This window comes from Aedes albopictus, chromosome 1 (genome assembly GCF_035046485.1).
Source record: "Aedes albopictus strain Foshan chromosome 1, AalbF5, whole genome shotgun sequence".
In the NCBI taxonomy this organism is placed as follows: domain Eukaryota; kingdom Metazoa; phylum Arthropoda; class Insecta; order Diptera; family Culicidae; genus Aedes; species Aedes albopictus.
In genome coordinates this window covers 242,169,699-242,188,098 of record NC_085136.1, presented here as the reverse complement: position 1 = coordinate 242,188,098, position 18,400 = coordinate 242,169,699, and the positions used below count along the sequence as shown (strand labels likewise).

General features: G+C 41.9%; 1 protein-coding gene across 1 annotated transcript in view; it reads left to right on the top strand.

The window, feature by feature from the left end:
• Positions 1-18,400, top strand: part of LOC109412274 (uncharacterized) — a 489,623-nt gene that overhangs the window by 420,546 nt on the left and 50,677 nt on the right. The window contains exon 8 of the mRNA XM_062846519.1: positions 6,003-6,209. Coding sequence (XP_062702503.1) covers positions 6,003-6,209 — 207 coding nt within the window. The remainder of the gene's footprint in view (positions 1-6,002; positions 6,210-18,400) is intronic.

The window sequence follows — 18,400 nt, the reverse complement described above, 5'->3', positions numbered from 1 at the left end:
CTGCATATCTGCCGAAGCCTTTCGCAGATGGATCAATGCACTTAGTGCATCTACCTCGCACTGCTGCTTAAGTGCTGCTGCGAGCTCCTCAATGTCGGGAAGAGTCGCCTTCGCCGTTAGGGCTTTCGCCTGCACTTTTTCGTCCAATAACTCCCGAGGTGGTGTTTTTAGGAGATGCTTTCCTTGGCCATCTCCTTCTTCAGCACTAGCATCATCTCTTCAGTCCTGGTGCGCCGGATGCTTTTTAGATCCGCACCTAGCGGTGAGAGACGATTTTCGCCTCGTATGGCCGGCAGCACCTCGAAGTATGTATCGCAATCGGCCTTGAAGACCAACGCGCCGCTTCGTTCGCGTTTGCGGGCTGGTTTCACTTTTCCCAATTCCTTCATCTTCTCCTTCTCCAACAGTTTCTCATATGGTTGACCTACTGGTCTCATCGATGTCGCCAGCAAAGAAGAAGCTGTCCGTTTGCTGATGTTAGACCGCCCGCTCGTGAAGCCGATCAGCGTCATCTGCGTCATCTGTGCTGCGCCACCTCGTGCAACACCTGTTGAACCTTCTTCCACCTGCTCGCTGGTGGGTACACCCGCCCACTGTCGTGGCGATCTCGCCAGTCCTCCTCACGCGAACGGGTTCAACGCCGTTCCCTCTGCCTCTTCACTCTCGATCACAATGTTTATGGATTTAATAGTCGTTTCTGTTGGGCCCTCTTAGAGCTGCTATCCCTCACTACGAATGAAGTAGGCGTCAATGATTCTGGTGGTTATCTATGCAAACAGGGAGGCCACCCGAGAGTTATACAAACGCACTCCATGAGCTTGAACGTCTGTTCTCTGTGGATTTGGGTAGGGTATCGGGATGCTTCGTTGGCATAGTCCCCTCGTTGGGCCTATCTCAACGTAAACCAAAAACTCAAACAAACACACAATACTGGATATCGGAAAAGCTATGCGCCAAACAACTGTAACATTTCGTTTCAATTTTAGCACTTTGGAGCATTAAAATTGAATGAAAATGTCACTTTATTTAGCTTTTGTAGACGCCATGATTCTTCGGCTTAGTGGGTAGTCTATACACATGATCATAAATGGCATGATTCTGGAACATTTCGAATTGACTTTTCAATAACTGAACATTTGATGCGACGGTCAAAGACGCTATTTTGAACTTGTATATTTGTTTTCAACGAATACTAACTATTTTACAAATTGAATGTGGGCCGAATATTGAGAATATTTTTTTTCACTATGTACCCAAATCTTGGCACATCAGTAAAAACACGTCAAAAACACCGATAATGTGACGTCAACAACATTGATTGCGTAAGAACTGGAAAGAACGAACAGGAAGAAAGATTCCGTGTGCAATGACTGTAAAAATATAACGCAATAAGACCAAGCTCACTCATGGGCTCAATCAAGCGTTTTAACGGTAAGTAGAGCCCCGAACAAAGAAACGAACCGCACCGGTCGCTGCTAAGCAGATATTACTAAGTAGATAATGCTAAGTAGATAAACTCAATTTTTTCGGTTTGAAAATGACTTAGTTATAGCGGCAAGTGCCCAAAATAGGTACACCTGCCCAAATGGTACAAGACCCTAGTTTCTAGAGAATGATTTTCTTGTTTTGTATAGGTAGAAATTTATTTTAGTTTGCATCAAATATTCAAAATTTTTATTTTTACTTGCTTTGAAATTTTCAACCAAATAATATAATAGATCGTTACACGAATAACACAACAAATTGTCTGACATACAATTGTGATAGAGTGACAATACAAACGCAGAAAAAAAAATAGGTTTAAATTGACAAGCTTTGCTTAAGTATGTTTTGAATAAAGTTTTCCCTTCTTCGCCAATTTTAGGATCATGCATATCGAAAATGTATTGATTTTCTCTTAAAATAGTTACGATTGTTCATAATCGCACTTTTAGTTTTTGATTCGGCCGATCGTTTCGAAACTTATATTTGAAATGTATAGTGATTCAGTGAGTTTTGCTTTTTTAACACGTACATGTTTGAGCCGGGGTTTCTACGCTGCAAGTAAAGTTTGGTTTCGCACATTTAGAAAAATGTCCAAATAAATAACTCGCGAAGTTCGTTCCGACAAGTTCCAAAATTATCGTCATCCGTCGCAGATTCCGGTAAGAAGATGTGCGTATTTTCTAACCCGAAAAGATACCATTTGACGGTAATAAGTGACCACAAGGTTTTCTTTCTCCACTTTCCGGGCTGAGATCCCCCGTTTTGAAAGAGGCACAGCGTTTCGTTTTGTCGTGTATATTTCGAAAAAGGCAAAGGAGTTTTGGTTTGATTGCTTTTTTTTTAAGTGGTCGTCAGTGGGTGGTTTATTAAATATGAATTTGGAAATAAAAATTAAATAAACGAGCTGTTAGAAGACAGCTTCTACTATGACCAGGATTCAAGAATTTTGACCTACGCGAAGTTGTAAAGGAGACAACTACGTAATAAATGTGTTGGAAATGCAAGGAATGTAATTATTCAATAAACCTAATTATTAAAAAAGATGCTCAAAATCTCAAATTCAGATAAATTTCTTGCGAGAAAGGCAACATGAATATCGAAGAGATGGATATTATTTTAGATAAAAATTCAACCAACTTGTCATACAGTAAGCAACAACGGGATTAAATACAATCATACATTATTGAGAAAATGATATCTTGAAACGCACCAAAACTGGTACAAATCTCCAAGGGAATTATTTATTTGAGTTCAATTTCTACTAACAGTTTTCAGTCTTATCCAAAACCCCTTCTTTCAAAATATGAGCACAGATTATTATACTGAACTAGCTGGCCCGGCAAACTTTGTCTTGCCAATACCCGGTGGTTTGACAGTTGTTGTCGTCATTGTTGCACCGCACTCTAGATTGGTTTTATTTTGATCGTATTGATTTTCTTCCCAGCGCCTAAAGAATCAGTACTTTATCAATTTTCTTAATTTTTTAGTTCATTTTCCTGGCTTTTTCTTACATATAAACACAGCCACAGCCAATACGAATCGAACCATGCAAGAGTCGTCCTGATAGGTTCATCCGTTCGTGAGTTTTGTTGCCTCAAAGGGACTTCAAACTCATTTTTATATATAGAAGATAGATAAGATTTGCAATAACACCATAGAAATAAACAAAATATTGCGATGATTTACAGAAGTGCAAAAAACCGATGGTACGGATAGAATAGAGACCACCGGTGCGGAAAGGCGACCGATCATTATTTTACTCACATGGAAACGAACGACCGGTGCGAAAATGGGTGGATAACGAAATTAAAAATCGTTAACGACGTGCTGTTGCGTGTGTAGTGTTAAGCCAACGAGTGGGCTTGGTCTAATAGAGTTGCGTTGTTTTCGTTACTAAATTAAGAAAGAACTTTAGCATAAATGATTTATTTATAGATTTTTTGAAAATTTGGCTCCGAAAATGTTATTTTAAAGTAAGATTGGTGAACAAACAGAGATAATACTTCAGCAGAAATATTGGAAAAATGAGATAATTAGTGATTCTAGTGCATGGAAAGCAATAGGCCAACGTTGTATCCACTAATAGGCCCACTTTTGTACCATGGACCAACGTTGCATACCATCGCATCGAATCTTTTCAACTTAATTAAGTAAATTATTCAACATTTACGATAGTTTACTTCCAATTGGTGAAACATACATTGCCTAGAGTGTGTAATAGGGTCAACATATTATTTTTAGCGCTATTAATTCATGAGTTATGGTCAAAATTGTCAAGGCGGCTTGTAAATTAGGCCAAGGAATGGTACATATACCCTACTATTTCCGGAGATAGCCGATCCAAAAACGGAGTTAATGAGAGCTCAGAAATCTGGACTAAGAAGAATGGGCGCCCAGGAGATGTTATTTTACCTGAAGTCTTTACGTTGGGCTTTCACTGCCTGGGAGAACGACTCCGTTACGAGGCAGTATTCGCTACCGGAATCCAGCACTCTGGCAGGGTGTTCCATTCCGTTATCGTCGACTGCGATGCCGATAGCTGTAGCAAGTCGAACACATTTACATCCACGGCTAGAAGCTGAGTAGCTAGCACGATCGTCGATGGTTGCTGACGCACATGGTTGTTCAGATTGTAGCTGGTGATCCTTGAATTGAGGCGTGTCCTTTGGTTTGGTGTTGAGTTGACAGGAGCTGAACTAAGACACAGTTGGGTGTGATGATAGCCCTTAGATTTCCCACAAGTACTCGAAGATGAATACTCCATAGCTTGGTGTCTCTTGTGGAGACAGTTTCAGCATAGCTGGTGTCGCCGGGCTTCCTTTTCCTTCTAGTCGTACATTGGTACAGGGTAGAGCAGGATTCTCTATCGAGTTTGGGGGTTGTTGAGGTTCCGATGTCTTTCCAATAGTTGGGAGAACGGTGACTCGTCACTGGATAAAACTCGTGAGGTCGTTGAAGGAGACGACGTTCAACGTGAACGAATGCTGCTCCTAATATCTGTAAGCGGAAAAATCAAGGCGGATGCTTAACATTCAAATCAACAGCACGTTCCAAAACTCCGCTTTCTCCCCGACTTGCTTAAGGTTTTTCACGTTTATTTCGAACTTTTCCACCAGTGATTGGAGCTCTGTTGCCGATTCTCGTATAATCTATGGAAATTTAAATAGTGAATCGACGTAGGTTTGCTTCAGACGAATGGGGTTTTGATAATGATCCAGTAGTAAGTTCCAGTCAACCAAGTAGTTTTTGGTGCTGAGTGCGTTTCAAGGCATCTCCGGGCAATGATTTGGCGATTTAATAACAAAATATGTTATTACTTTGTTATTCAAAACCTTTTGTAAAACGAATATAGCACTTAAAATTTTAAGTACGCATTTGTTATTTAAATAACATTGCTTGTTATTTTCTGAACAAATTTTAATACAAAATTATGGTATTTGTTTTTGTTATTTTGCCTCTTATGTCCACCAAGTGAAGGGTATATCGAGGTATGATTGTATTTAAAATTAATACCTAAATATGTTATTCAGTTGTTATTCTTTTCTGCTCGGAAAAAAACGTGGAGATCATGGAAGTTCATCCATCGATATATTGCGGCGCTTATAATAAATCCACATTAGGCGGCGGCGATATGGCCGCGAGGAGATTCCCGCGATACAGACGCAATGTCAAAATCGAACAGATACTGTCACTCACCCAGCAGCATTGCAGCAGCCTTCAGGCCGTTCATATCAAAACAAAAGTTAGCACAATGGCATCTCAAGTGGCCAGAAATCGTAATAATATTTATCACGACATTGCTTCACTATACGCATACGCATCACCTCGTCGGCTTTGTATTTAATAATCGGGATGTTGTTAAGTGATGCTGCAGGAGGATGCGGCTTCAATTTTTTCATTTCCACATTGCGTCTGTATCGCGTGCATCTCCTCGCGGCCATATCGCCGCAGCCTCATGTGGATTTGATATGAGCGCCGCATGCAGAATTTCTGACCATCAGGTCGCTCATAGTGGTGCGGGCATATTTTGGTAACTTGATGGAAAAGAAGAAGACAAACGCGTTTCGCGGATTTATCTTGCAAGGCACAATAGATTTCCGGCGAAAACGCGGAGTTTGAAATCGAACTTACTTTGGACTTCACAGAACTAGATGGTGCCTGGGTGATCCAGGGGGATGTAAAACGGAAACATGGTGACGTCTCTCGAGGCCTTTTATAATCGAGGAATCGGAAGTCTATCGTTCTCCATCTTATGAGCACGAGTTTTCATAATGTGCGCCATTGACAATTCCATCAATAATATGTATATTGTTCCGGTTCAACTCCTGTTTCAACTATCACAACCTGTGCTATTGCTACCTTTATAAAAACGTATCACAAGATTTGTTTACAACAGTACACTTTTTTTTTTGGTTTTTATTTTTGTGTATTTTAACTTATGCTAATTCTACACTGCAACAGTACACGATATCTACAAAGTCTATACAATCACATCCGTATTTTTCCTCCCATTTCAGCGGCCACCAGCTCCGAGGTGTCGGCCCGGCGGAAAAATCGCACCAACATCGAGAACAACACAACCAAGGTGCGCAGCGAGGCGGCTGTGGCCATCATCAAGAAGAACACCCCAGAAAGCTCAGACCCGAAGGGATCGTTGGCCTGTGCGCTGCCCTGGGGCCACGGCTGGGGTTGGGCGACCCTGCCGAATGGCATCTGGAGCGGAGGTGAGTCCTTTACACCTAAGTATATATCTCCTCCAAGTACTGAATACTACTCGAATCAAACTCAAATTACCGAGGTTTTGTTCTGAAATTTCCCCTCCACTTCCTTGGAAAGTGGAAAAGTTTTCCCATTAATCATAATTACTCGTCAGTTGATTGTTGTGGGACCCGCGCTCCCATACCTACCTACTGCTTTCATCATCCATTCTTAGTCCTCACCAAGCATCCAGGCTTTAATTGACCCCTTTTCCTCGGAAGTATGTCGTCGTGTCATGATTCGACAAAATCCCGTCGAACGAGATTCGAATTAATCATACCCGTGCCTTGCCCATGTTAAAGGGACGTTAAATATTTATTGGTTTCCAATCGGGAAAATTTCCGCACTTGACGCTCGCAGTTCAAGTGCGACGCAAAGACGAGAAGGATGAAATCCAATTTGAAAGTCATCCGGATTCACTGTGTTTGGGAGAATCCTGATGAGACCTAATAATCTCCGGTGTGAAGTTGATATGAATGGGAGCCGTGGGTCGGTGGTGACGAAGCTCGTGATCGGATCTAGGATGGTGAATTGTGTGGCTCATCTTTTGAGATGGGTGTTCTTTAGATCATGTGTGGGAGAAGGATTTTGAAAAGCAATGATATACCTAATGATAAGTAGAAAGAAGCATGAAGGAGATATTAAATCTCTTAAAGATGAATCGAATCGGATGAAGCTTTATTCAGGGTAGAATATACGGCTCTTCTTCGGGCTTTTCAACAGCATGTCTTCCCGCGATTGATAGTTTCTCCAAAACGGATCAACAATTTCATGAGATAATGACTGTTCAATTGGTTGAAAAAACTTATAATTGGGTTCATGCATAGCTTGGTTGGGAAAGTTCTGAGATCAACTTTGTGTCCAGCAGATTTAAGTAAGACAACAAAGCTGCCAAAAATACACTAACTTACCCTACTTAACATTTATGCCTATTTTCAAGAAATTTTTGAAGGGTCACCGGGCCAGTTAACTTGTTGACTACTTAGACATTCAGCACTTTAACCCTTGGAAGCCGGAACTTTTCCAAGCGTTATAATGAAGCTGTTTTCTACGTTTTTCTGTAGTTGTGGGTGGTCTTAATACATTAAAAACGGTAGAATATTATGCAGAATATTTTTTTCTGGATATCCTAGGTCATCCAAACTATTATTGAGTTTAGATCCTTAAGTCTATGGGTGTAACGATAACTTCTTTCGTTACACAAAGCTACGATTTGTAATCTGTAAAGTTCATTAAGTCTTCTGAAAGTTCAATGGACACTGCGGTGATATCACCAACTAAATGTTGAATCACCAGATAGGTTTTTACTTCCTGAAAAACTCTGACGAAAACGGCACTTTTCTATCTGATTTAAATCGCGAGCTATAGAAGTTTGAAACTTTACTTGACATCTAGCGTCACCTAGCGGCGAAATTACAAACTAAATGTTAAGTCATTAGATAGCTCTTGACTTCCTGAAGAACTTTGCCAAAGACGACTCTCTTCTATCTGCTCTGGGTCGCGAGCTAAAGAAGTTTAAAATTTTACTTAACATCTAGCGCCACCTAGCAACGAAATCACCAACTAAATATTGAATCATCAGATAGATTTTTACTTCCCGAAAAACTCTGACGAAAACGGCACTTTTCTAGCTGATCTGGATCGCGAGCTAGAGAAGCTTGAATCTTTACTTGACAACTAGCGTCCCCTAGCGGCGAAATTACAAACTAAATGTTAAGTCATTAGATAGCTCTTGACTTCCTGAAGAACTTAGCCGAAGACGATACTTTTCTATTTACTCTGGATCGCGAGCTAAAGAAGTTTGAAATTTTACTTAACAACTAGTGGCACCTAGCGGCAAAATCACCAACTAAATGTTGAATCACCAGATAGGTTTTTACTTCCTGAAAAACTCTGACGAAGACGGCACTTTTCTATCTGATCTGGATCGCGAGCTAGAGAAGTTTGAAACTTTACTTGACAACTAGCACCACCTAGCGGCGAAATCACAAACTAATTGGTTAACCACCAAATTGTTCTTGACCTACTGAACAACTTTGCCGAAGACAGCATTGTTCCAAATCAAGTAGATCTTGAGATATCGCAAGCGATAACTTATGAGTGCTTCTACTGGCGAGTGAACATAAGCAACCACTTCTACATAGCGCCTCTATCGGCCAAATTGCTAACTAATTGGATTTTAGTTCGCTTTGTGTGGTAGATCTAATCTAGTACTGCAACTTTGCCAAAGAAAGTATGGTGCTATCTTGTAATACTCCTGATATATTCGCTCACACCCCCAATTAGGCGAAATCCCATAAGCTCTGGGATTCCTACAACACGGATTCCTACTGCACCCCCGAACTAACCGTGTAGTAGGAGTCAAGACTGTATTGCGTTCGTCACTGGATAGCCCGTGGTCCAGCCAACAAATTTGTCGAAGACACCACCTACCTCAATTATCACGTTATTGAGATACACACATATTAGTTTGTACTTTTGCATCCAGTTTGTATGCACACTAGCGCCACCTATCGGTTGAATTCCTACTTACTTGGTTCGTCACTGGATAGCCCGTGGCCCAGCCAACAACTTTGTCGAAGACACCACACAGTTAAATTATCACGTTATTGAGATACACGCATATACGTTAATACTTTTGCATGCAGTTTGTATGCGCACTAGCGCCGCCCAGCGATGGATTTGCCAATGATTTAGTTCATCACTGGACAGCTCTTGACCATGCCAACAACTTTGCCGAAGATACCAAGTTTTTATAAAGCAATATCGCAAGAATATTTACAATCCTAACTATCTCATTTTTATCAGGTACTTGCGTCTCCATCCAGCGACGGGTGGTGACGCCGCAGATATGTAGCTGTTACCACCCTCTTCCACACGCAAAACGTGCAGTGATGCCAATTAAAGAAGTTAGAAATCATGCGAATAAAATGTCCATTGTTTCGAAATTTAATAACGCCCTTATCTTAAGTACAACTTAAAAGTTGTCTTCTAACAAAATGTTACCTAATATATGCACTAAATCTTCAGGGGGGGAGCGGATTTTTAGAATTGCTTTAATGTGCCTTTTTCTTCAAAAGTTTGAAAAGTTGGATTTCCCCATACTGAAAAATTAAAATTCTCATATAAAACTTCAAGTCGATTGCGGACTAGCTTACCGATTTTTTAGAATTTTTAAATTTTGCAGGGCTTCATTTGGGTCCATTTGCAACCATTTGTGACTATTCGGGATTGTGTATTCGCAATTTTGCAAAAATCAACACGGCCTAATGGACAGTATCAGACCAGTCGGGATATCCTAGGTCATCCAAACTGTTCTTGAGTTTAGAGCCTAAAATCTACGGGTGTAACGGTAACTTTTTTCATTAAATGCTACGATGTGTAATCTATCATGTCCAGTAAGTCTTCTGAAAGTTGCAGTTGTTGTTTTCATCAGCTAAGCTTCAGAACAGTAAGGAAGCCCATCATAATATCCCAACAATTTATAACAACGCTTATTGTTCCTTTAATTGCTTTGGTTAGTACAGTGGATTATGAAACGCTACTTAGGAACAAGGTATTTGGAGTACATAGCTCCAATTTTCTCGAGCACTAGTCTAGAGAACCGTCAAACGTATAAAGCTGAAAATTTAATTTGATGTTTGCTTCCAAATAGTGAACATTGAGTTACATTTTCAGTCAGATCTGTTTGACGGTTCTCTAGATTTGTGCTCGAGAATATTTGAGCTGTGTACTCCAAATACCTTGTACTTAACGTAGTGACAAGAGCTATTATCACAAGTGTAGACCTAAAGCTATGGTCTCAGGAATAGTGTTGTTGAACTGTAATATCTCAAAACTATCTTGAAATGACTCATGATATGCTAGGGGGATTACAGATTACAGTCTAAAGTTCATTGTGAGAATAACTAACAATAGTAATCAGGGTCCATATAGCCGAGGCGGTAAACGCACGGGTATTCAGCATGACCATGCTGAGGGTGACGGGTTCGATTCCCGGTCGGTCCAGGATCTTTTCGTAAAGGAAATTTCCTTGACTTCCTTGGGCATAGAGTATCTTCGTGCCTGCCACACGATATACACATGCAAAATGGACATTGGCAGAGGAAGCTCTTAGTTAAAAACTGTGGAAGTGCTCATTGAACACTAAGCTGAGAAGCAGGCTTTGTCCCAGTGAGGACGTTACGCCAAGAAGAGAGAACACCTTGGAACACCTTGGAACACCTAGAACATCCCAGAATACAAAACACCTTTTGATATTCTTGACGAAGGCTAAATGACTACATAAAAACATAACCCACATCCAAGCTCAGCTTTTAGAACAACTGGTATGCCAATTATTTCGTTTTTCCGAATTTAATGGTGTTCAAGATGTTCTAGATTATCAATGAAGTCCCAAATACAAATATTCCTATTTTTCCCTAAAAGAGTACTCAATTTGCAACAACTTTGCCGAAGACAGTACAGTCATACCTCGATATAACGTTACTGCAATTTTATTTTCGTTACGTTATATCGAAGCAAATTTTTTTTTTCACGAACTTCGTTTTAAATACATATTTTGAAAAGAAAGTTACCAAAAAGACTATGTTAATCACCCAACAGTGATTTCCAGCCTTTCTTATATAATTTTTGCCTTTCTCGTACACCAAGGTGTACCGAAAGGCTATATGTTCACTCCAAAAACGAAAAGTTGATAGAGCCCCCGACTCAGCTCGACGAGTTGAGATGATGTCTGTGTGTATATGTATGTGTGTGTGTGTGTGTGTATATGTGTGTGTGTTTTTTTTTTTTTTTTTTTTTTTTTTTCCTCCCAACCTCCCCAGCAGAGAAAACCGATTGGAAAAACTCTGCTACACCTTGATGCCTCGATCCCCCTGGTACCACTGATATGCGACTGCTTCAGGGGGGGCAATGCGCTCATGCGCTCTTCTGCTACTGTGCTCATGCACTTTTTGTCGCTCCTAATCTATACTCATACACGTCTCGTATTTTGCTTACTCCGGTTGGTGTTGGCTCGCCATTAAGCGGACAACATGCTTAGTTTCAAATTTGTTATTCTACACGTTCTAATGTTAGTACCTAACATCGCCATTCAGCGACACATAGGTACAACATACACACAATTTGTTATTCTAATACCACGCAAGGCATTCGGATCCTACTAACTTGCTCCGAACGGTGTCCTCCCCGTGCCGCCGTTGCGCCATTAAGCACTCCAGCTTTCCGCGCACGACTCGTGTAGTCCCCGACGGTGGATCTACCCTACGCCGACAAAGAGTTCCCCGGCAGTGGAACATCTTCCGAAACCGTTTCTTCCCAGACAGGTGCCGAGGTCTCTCCTGCGATTCCGGTTGGAGACTGGCTTCCGGTTTACAGGCACCCCGACGACCAAATTCCGGTGCTTCTACGCGATAGACTCGGTCTAGTCCCCGGCGGTGGCCCTAGCCTACTCCGACGGAGAAAAACCCCGGCGGTGGAAGTTCTCCCGATACCGATGTTTCTATCCCGACCAGTAAGGTGCCGAAGTCGGTCCGGCGATTCCGGTTGGTGGTGGACTTCCGGTTCACCGGCGCTCCGACGACCAAAAACCGGTGCCACGTTGCGGACGACTCAGTCATGTCCCCGGCGGTGGATCATGCCTACCCGGATCGCGTTCCGCCGCTCTCTGGTCTTCGCGCCACTTCCTCTGCAGCGCGGACAGCATCCTCGTTACTGCTCTGTCGACAGCGTTCCACGTGTTTTCATCGCGACACATCTCTTCGACAATGTTATCGACTGTCACTCCGCCCAGCAAGACGCGAGTTTCTTCGAACCTGGGGCATTCGAAAACGACATGTTCCGGTGTCTCCTCCACGTTAACACACTCCGGGCAAAAGGGCGAAAGAGCATGCCCAAACCGGTGCAGGTACTTCCTGAAGCAGCCATGGCCGGACAGGAACTGCGTCAGATGGAAGTTCACCTCCCCATGCTTCCTATTCACCCACGCTGACACGCTAGGGATAAGCCGGTGAGTCCACCTGCCATTCGCCGAATTGTCCCACTCTTGCTGCCATTTAGCCAACGAGTTCGCTCTGACGATATCTCTTACGCTCCTGGTACTTCTGCGTTGGTAGCATTCCACGTCTTCTGCGATGGTGATGCAAATGGGCATCATTCCCGCGATAACACATACTGCCTCCGTCGAAATGGTTCTGTACGCGCTGGCGACCCGAGTGGCCATGAGTCGGAATGCGCTGTCTAGCGCTCTTCGATTCCGCTTCGTACTCAGTGCTTCAGCCCATGCTGGGGCACCATACCTGAGTATTGAGCCTGCTACGCTCGCCAGAAGACGCCTCTTACTACTTCGTGGTCCCCCGACGTTCGGCATGATCGTCGCTATAGCATTGACAGCCTTCGCTGCCTTTCCGCAGGCGTAGTCAACGTGCTCCTTGAAGTTGAGTCGATCATCGACCATCACTCCTAGATGCTTCAAAGCTCGTTTCGATGTGATAACATGCTCTCCGACTACGATCTCCATCGTTTGGACTGCTTTACAGTTGCTGACCAGAAGCACCTCCGTTTTGTGATGGGCAATCTGTAGCTTGACCCCAGTCATCCATCTTTCAACAGTGGACATTGATTCCGTCGCCAGCATTTCAACTTCTTCAAGAGTCTCTCCCATTACCGTCAACACGACGTCGTCTGCGAAGCCCACAATGACGACTCCTTTGGGAAGTTTTAACGACAGTACGCCGTTGTACATGGCATTCCAGAGTGTTGGGCCTAGTATGGACCCTTGTGGAATACCTGCCGTTACTTCTATAGACCTCTGCCCTTCGTTGGTCTCGTACACCAGTACCCTGTTCTGGAAGTAGCCCCGTAAAATCTGGCACAGATAATCGGGAACCCGCATACTGTGTAGCGCTACGGCGATAGCCTCCCAGCTGGCACTATTAAACGCATTTTTGACGTCTATCGTTACCACAGCGCAGAATCGATCACCTCTCCGTTTTTTCTTGGACGCCTTCTGGGCATTCTCGATGACTACCCGAATCGCATCCACCGTCGATTTTCCCTTACGGAATCCGAATTGCATCGCTGACAGTCCCCTCTCACTTTCGACGTATTCTGTCAACCTGTTAAGGATGACCTTCTCTAACAGTTTTCCTAGGGTATCCAGCAGGCAGATCGGTCTATACGATCCTGGGTCCCCCGGCGGCTTTCCTGGTTTCGGTAGAAGCACCAACTTTTGAACCTTCCAACCGTTTGGGAAGTAGCCTTCATCCAGGCATTTTTGGAGCACCATCCTGATCATGTCCGGAAACGCCAATATCGCCGTTCTAACTGCTACGTTCGGGATCCCATCCGGACCGGGAGCTTTCCCGATCTTGAGCCCCTTCGCAATTACCAGCAACTCTGCATTGGATATCCGAGCACCTTCGTTGGGTTCTTCTGCATTCTCTGCGTATGGTGTGGGAGGCCAAAACGTTGGGCCATGGTGCGGAAAAAGACCTTCCACGATCCTCCTTAGTTTGTCCGGGCACATTTCCACGGGTACTGCTGGACATTTGAGCTTCGATACCACGATTCGGTACGCGTTGCCCCAGGGGTTGGCGTCGGCTTCTCGACACAACTCTTTGTAGCAGTTCGACTTACTCAGCCTTATCTCGCGTTTAAGAGCGGCTCGAGCTCCCCGAAAAACGGTTCGCCTTGTGTAACGAACGCGAATCAATCAATTTGCATTTCAAACTCAAGTTGTCATTTTCCTTAAGTTATACAGCGCACCGCATGGCATATTGTTAGTTGCAATATGCGCATAGTTGATAATTCTCTGCTACCCAAGACAATTACGTCATAAACTAATCTTCTACGAAGGACCAAGAAAGAGACCCATAAATTGTAATGAAAATAGTGACGCACCGATAGTGGCGGCGATAACAAAGTAGAGATAATAAGAAAGGGACCCAAAAGATAATGAGTCAAATCAGGTAGAATGTATTGTACATTCATTCATATATATAAGGCTTAGCATTAGTAATAAAGTTAGTTCTAGACCACAGTTCTACAGTGTATGTTTTCTACATCCGAAAACCGTAAAGCTCCGGTGTCACATTTTGGTGAACTACCAGAGAGGAGAGTACTCGCGACGTTGTGTTGAAATTGTGCAGTGATACCGGCGCGCGGAGATCAACTAGAATAAGTGGAAAGGACTCCGACAATATAAAAAGTTGTCGTAATAAATAGCTACAGTGATTGATTTTGTAACGTGGTTTACTGTCGCCAGGAGTGCAGTCTGAGTGTTGTGCATTGTCACAAAATTTAACTGTTACAAATCTTGAGCCAATAGTGGCAAACATTCGAAAGTTGTGAATAGATATTCACGAATCGTGTCTAAAATACCTTGTGTGTTGAATATTAAAACCCAGAGTGGTAATTCAAGTGAAACTAGGACATTGGACATTTTTGAAAATAGTGAAACTGCAGTGTGTGAATTAACAAAAAGGTTTGGAAATACCTTTAGAAGCTGTCATCAGAAGTGAACGCGCAGATCCGGCAAAAGGAAACAGAGAAGCAAAGTAGCAGCAAACAACCAGGTGAGAGTAAAGTGAACATTTGCGATGGCAAAATCAAAAGCTATGTTCCAATTCGTGGAAAATAAGAACGGAAACTGCCGTTTATGCAAGGAAGCTGACACCAAGGATAATATGGTGTCTTGTGACGATTGTGATAGGTGGTTCCACCTTAGTTGTGTGCACCTTAAGCATACGCCGTCACAAGAAGAGCGATTCCTTTGCGCCAAATGCGAATATCTGGAAATCGAACGAGCGACATTATTGGACGTAAAAGTGAAGTTTGATTTAGCGAACCAGCTAAATGAATCGCTGAAAATTCAACAAGATGTGGCAAACAGACGTCAGTCTGAAGGTTCTTTAAATGCGACGAGGCAAGCATTAATCAAGCTTCCAAAATTTAGTGGAGAGGCTCGTGAATGGCCGAAATTCAAAAGCATTTTTAAGGACACATCTGCCGAAGGTAGATTTACCAATCTCGAAAATTTATCAAGATTGGAAGAAGCTCTGTATGGCCAAGCTGCCAAGAGCGTGTCAAATTTGATGATAGGGGCTGCTAATGTTCCTAGAATAATGCAACGGCTTGAAGAAATTTATGGGAGACCGGAGGCTATTTATCAGCAATTATTGAACGAGCTGATAAAAACATTGAATCAACCCAAACTCCATACTATCGATATTGCTAACGCATTGGACGATTTGGTTGTGACAATGGAAACATTGGCCAAGCCAGAATTCCTTCATGATTATCGGTTAATTACTGACATAGTATCAAAGCTACCATTTAGTATGCAGATAACATGGACAGAAGCGCTTCAAAGAAATGTCAGTCAGCCAACTCTCCATGATTTGAATAAGTGGCTGCAAACTCACGCAACGACATTACGGAGATTAGCACCACCTACAAGAAAGGAACAAAAGCCCAGAATCAATATTCATAACAATCCTTCAAAAATGCAGTGCAACATTTGTAAGCATGAGCATCAAACGTTCAAGTGCAACATATTGAAAAACCTCAATGTTGAGCAAAGGCAACAACGAATTCAACAATTGAAACTGTGTTTTTCTTGCCTGAACAAAGGACACGGTAGTAAGTTTTGCAGAAGCAAGCGAGAATGCAAAATAGACGGTTGCAAGGGAATGCACAATCGTTTATTGCATAAAGCAGCCGTCGAGAAACCCAAGGAAAATCAAAATCTGGAGAAGGACAAAACTAACAATAATCATCATGGAAGTCGAAAATCAACGGTATATTATCAAATAGTACCAGTAACGTTGCAGAATGGAAACCTCTCTTTGGAAACATTCGCTTTCCTTGATCCCGGCTCGTCATTAAGCCTTTTGGATCAATCGGTAGCGGATAAACTTGGGCTCCATGGACGGTCAGAACCACTGGAATTAACCTGGACGCAGAACGTTTCAAAGGAATCACCTAGCCGAAGAGTACAGCTGTGGATACGCGGACATGGAGGAAAAACTTATTCAATGAAGGATGTCAGGACCATCGAGGACATTGAACTTCCAACGCAAACATTGGATATTAAACACATGAAGAAGGAGTTCACTTATTTAGCTGATGTTCCAGTTCAGGGATACGTCAACGCCAAGCCCACGATTTTAATTGGTATGGAGCACGCTCATTTGTTGTTGACGACCGACAGAAGGATAAGTGACGAGAACTCGCCGATGGCAGCGCGTACCAAACTAGGATGGTTGATTTTCGGTAAGGTATATAGAGGTGAGCCTTCATATTCTTTTTGCATTAGAGAGCATGAAAGTACAGATTTAAGAGCAATTTTTGAAAATTATTGTTCTACTGAAAACTTTGGAGTCAACGTCGTTAATAAATTACCAAAATCAGCAGAAGTAGAAAGAGCTGAATCAATTATTAAAAATACAATTAAATATGAAAACGGACATTACTCAATAGGATTATTGTGGAAAACTGAAAGCATGAGTTTCCCTCCAAGTTTTAATAATGCTTTCAAACGTTTGGAAATACTGGAGAAGACATTAGCTAGGAAACCAGAGCTAAGAAAATGGGCAATTGAGTCATTTGAAGGATTTGTTAAAAAGGGTTATGCCCGTAAGCTTAGCCCACGTGAGCTACTACAGGAACATCCAAACACCTATTATTTGCCTCATTTTATTGTGACAAATAAAAACAAAGTCCCACCTAAATCAAGAATTGTTTTTGATGCAGCTGCAGCAGTAGAAGGAGTATCTTTTAACTCAGCACTGCTTTCCGGTCCTGACACAGTAAAATCTTTGTTCGGTGTTTTGCTAAGATTCAGAGAGTTCAAAATCGCTGTTACAGGGGATATACAAGAAATGTTTCAGCAAATAAAAATTGTTATGGAAGATCAGCCTGCACAAAGATACCTTTGGAGACAATGTGAGGCCGATAGGGATCCGAGCGTATATGTGATGGAATCAATGATTTTTGGATCAACGTGTTCTCCTGCTTGTGCTCAAGCAGTGAAAAATTATAATGCACAGCTTTTTAAGGATGATTTTCCGAAGGCTTCTGAGGCTTCTGAAAATAACTTTTATGTTGATGATTATTTGGATAGCTTTGATGAAATTAAAGAAGCATCTGAAGTTGTTCAGGGTGTTATAAATATTCAACAGTATGCTGGATTTCATCTAAGAAATTTTATTACAAATTCGCAACAGCTTGCCAACGTTATTCCTTCAGAAAGACTTCATGTTTCAGAAATAAAATGGTTCGAGAATAAAGAAATACCAACTGATAAAGTATTGGGTATCTATTGGAATACAACAACTGATTTGATCGAATTTCAATTAAAACTTGATCGATTGGAATTCACAAGGTTGATTACAAAGAGAGAAACTCTCTCGTTTGTAATGAGTATTTACGATCCCTTAGGGTTAATTTCGAACTTCACAATTCATGGTAGAATTCTTTTACAAAAATGGCATAAAGAATCTTCTGATTGGGATAGCCAGTTACCAGATAGTTTATCAAATTTTTGGAACTCTTGGATAGATATGCTTAAACTTGTCACCCATTTTAAGATTCCAAGATGTATGACCTTGAAAAATGCATTGTTTTATGAGTTGCATATGTTCGGAGATGCTTCGGAAAATGCTTTTGCTGCCGTTGTGTATCTGAGAAGTGTTACTGCAAATGGCACTGATGTGAATATAGTATCAGCAAAGGCAAGAGTTTCACCGAATAAAATGTTATCCATACCACGTTTAGAGTTGCAAGCAGCAATATTAGGGATAAGATTGTTGAATACCGTAAAGAAAGAATTAAGAATTTCGATTTCAAAATGCGTCATGTGGTCAGACAGTCAAACTGTCCTAGCCTGGATTAATAGTCAGCATAGGCGGTATAAGCAATTCGTAGCTCATCGAGTTGCTGAAATCTTAGAAACAACTTCAATGGATCAATGGAGATATATAAAATCATCATTAAACCCTGCTGATGAAGGTACAAAAATTAAAAAGGGAGCATCATTATGGCTCAATGGACCATCGTTTTTAAGAAAATCAGAAAGTTATTGGCCAAACTGGACAGTAAGTATGGAAACTGATGAAGAGCTGAGAAACTATGTAAACATTCATCAAAGAATACA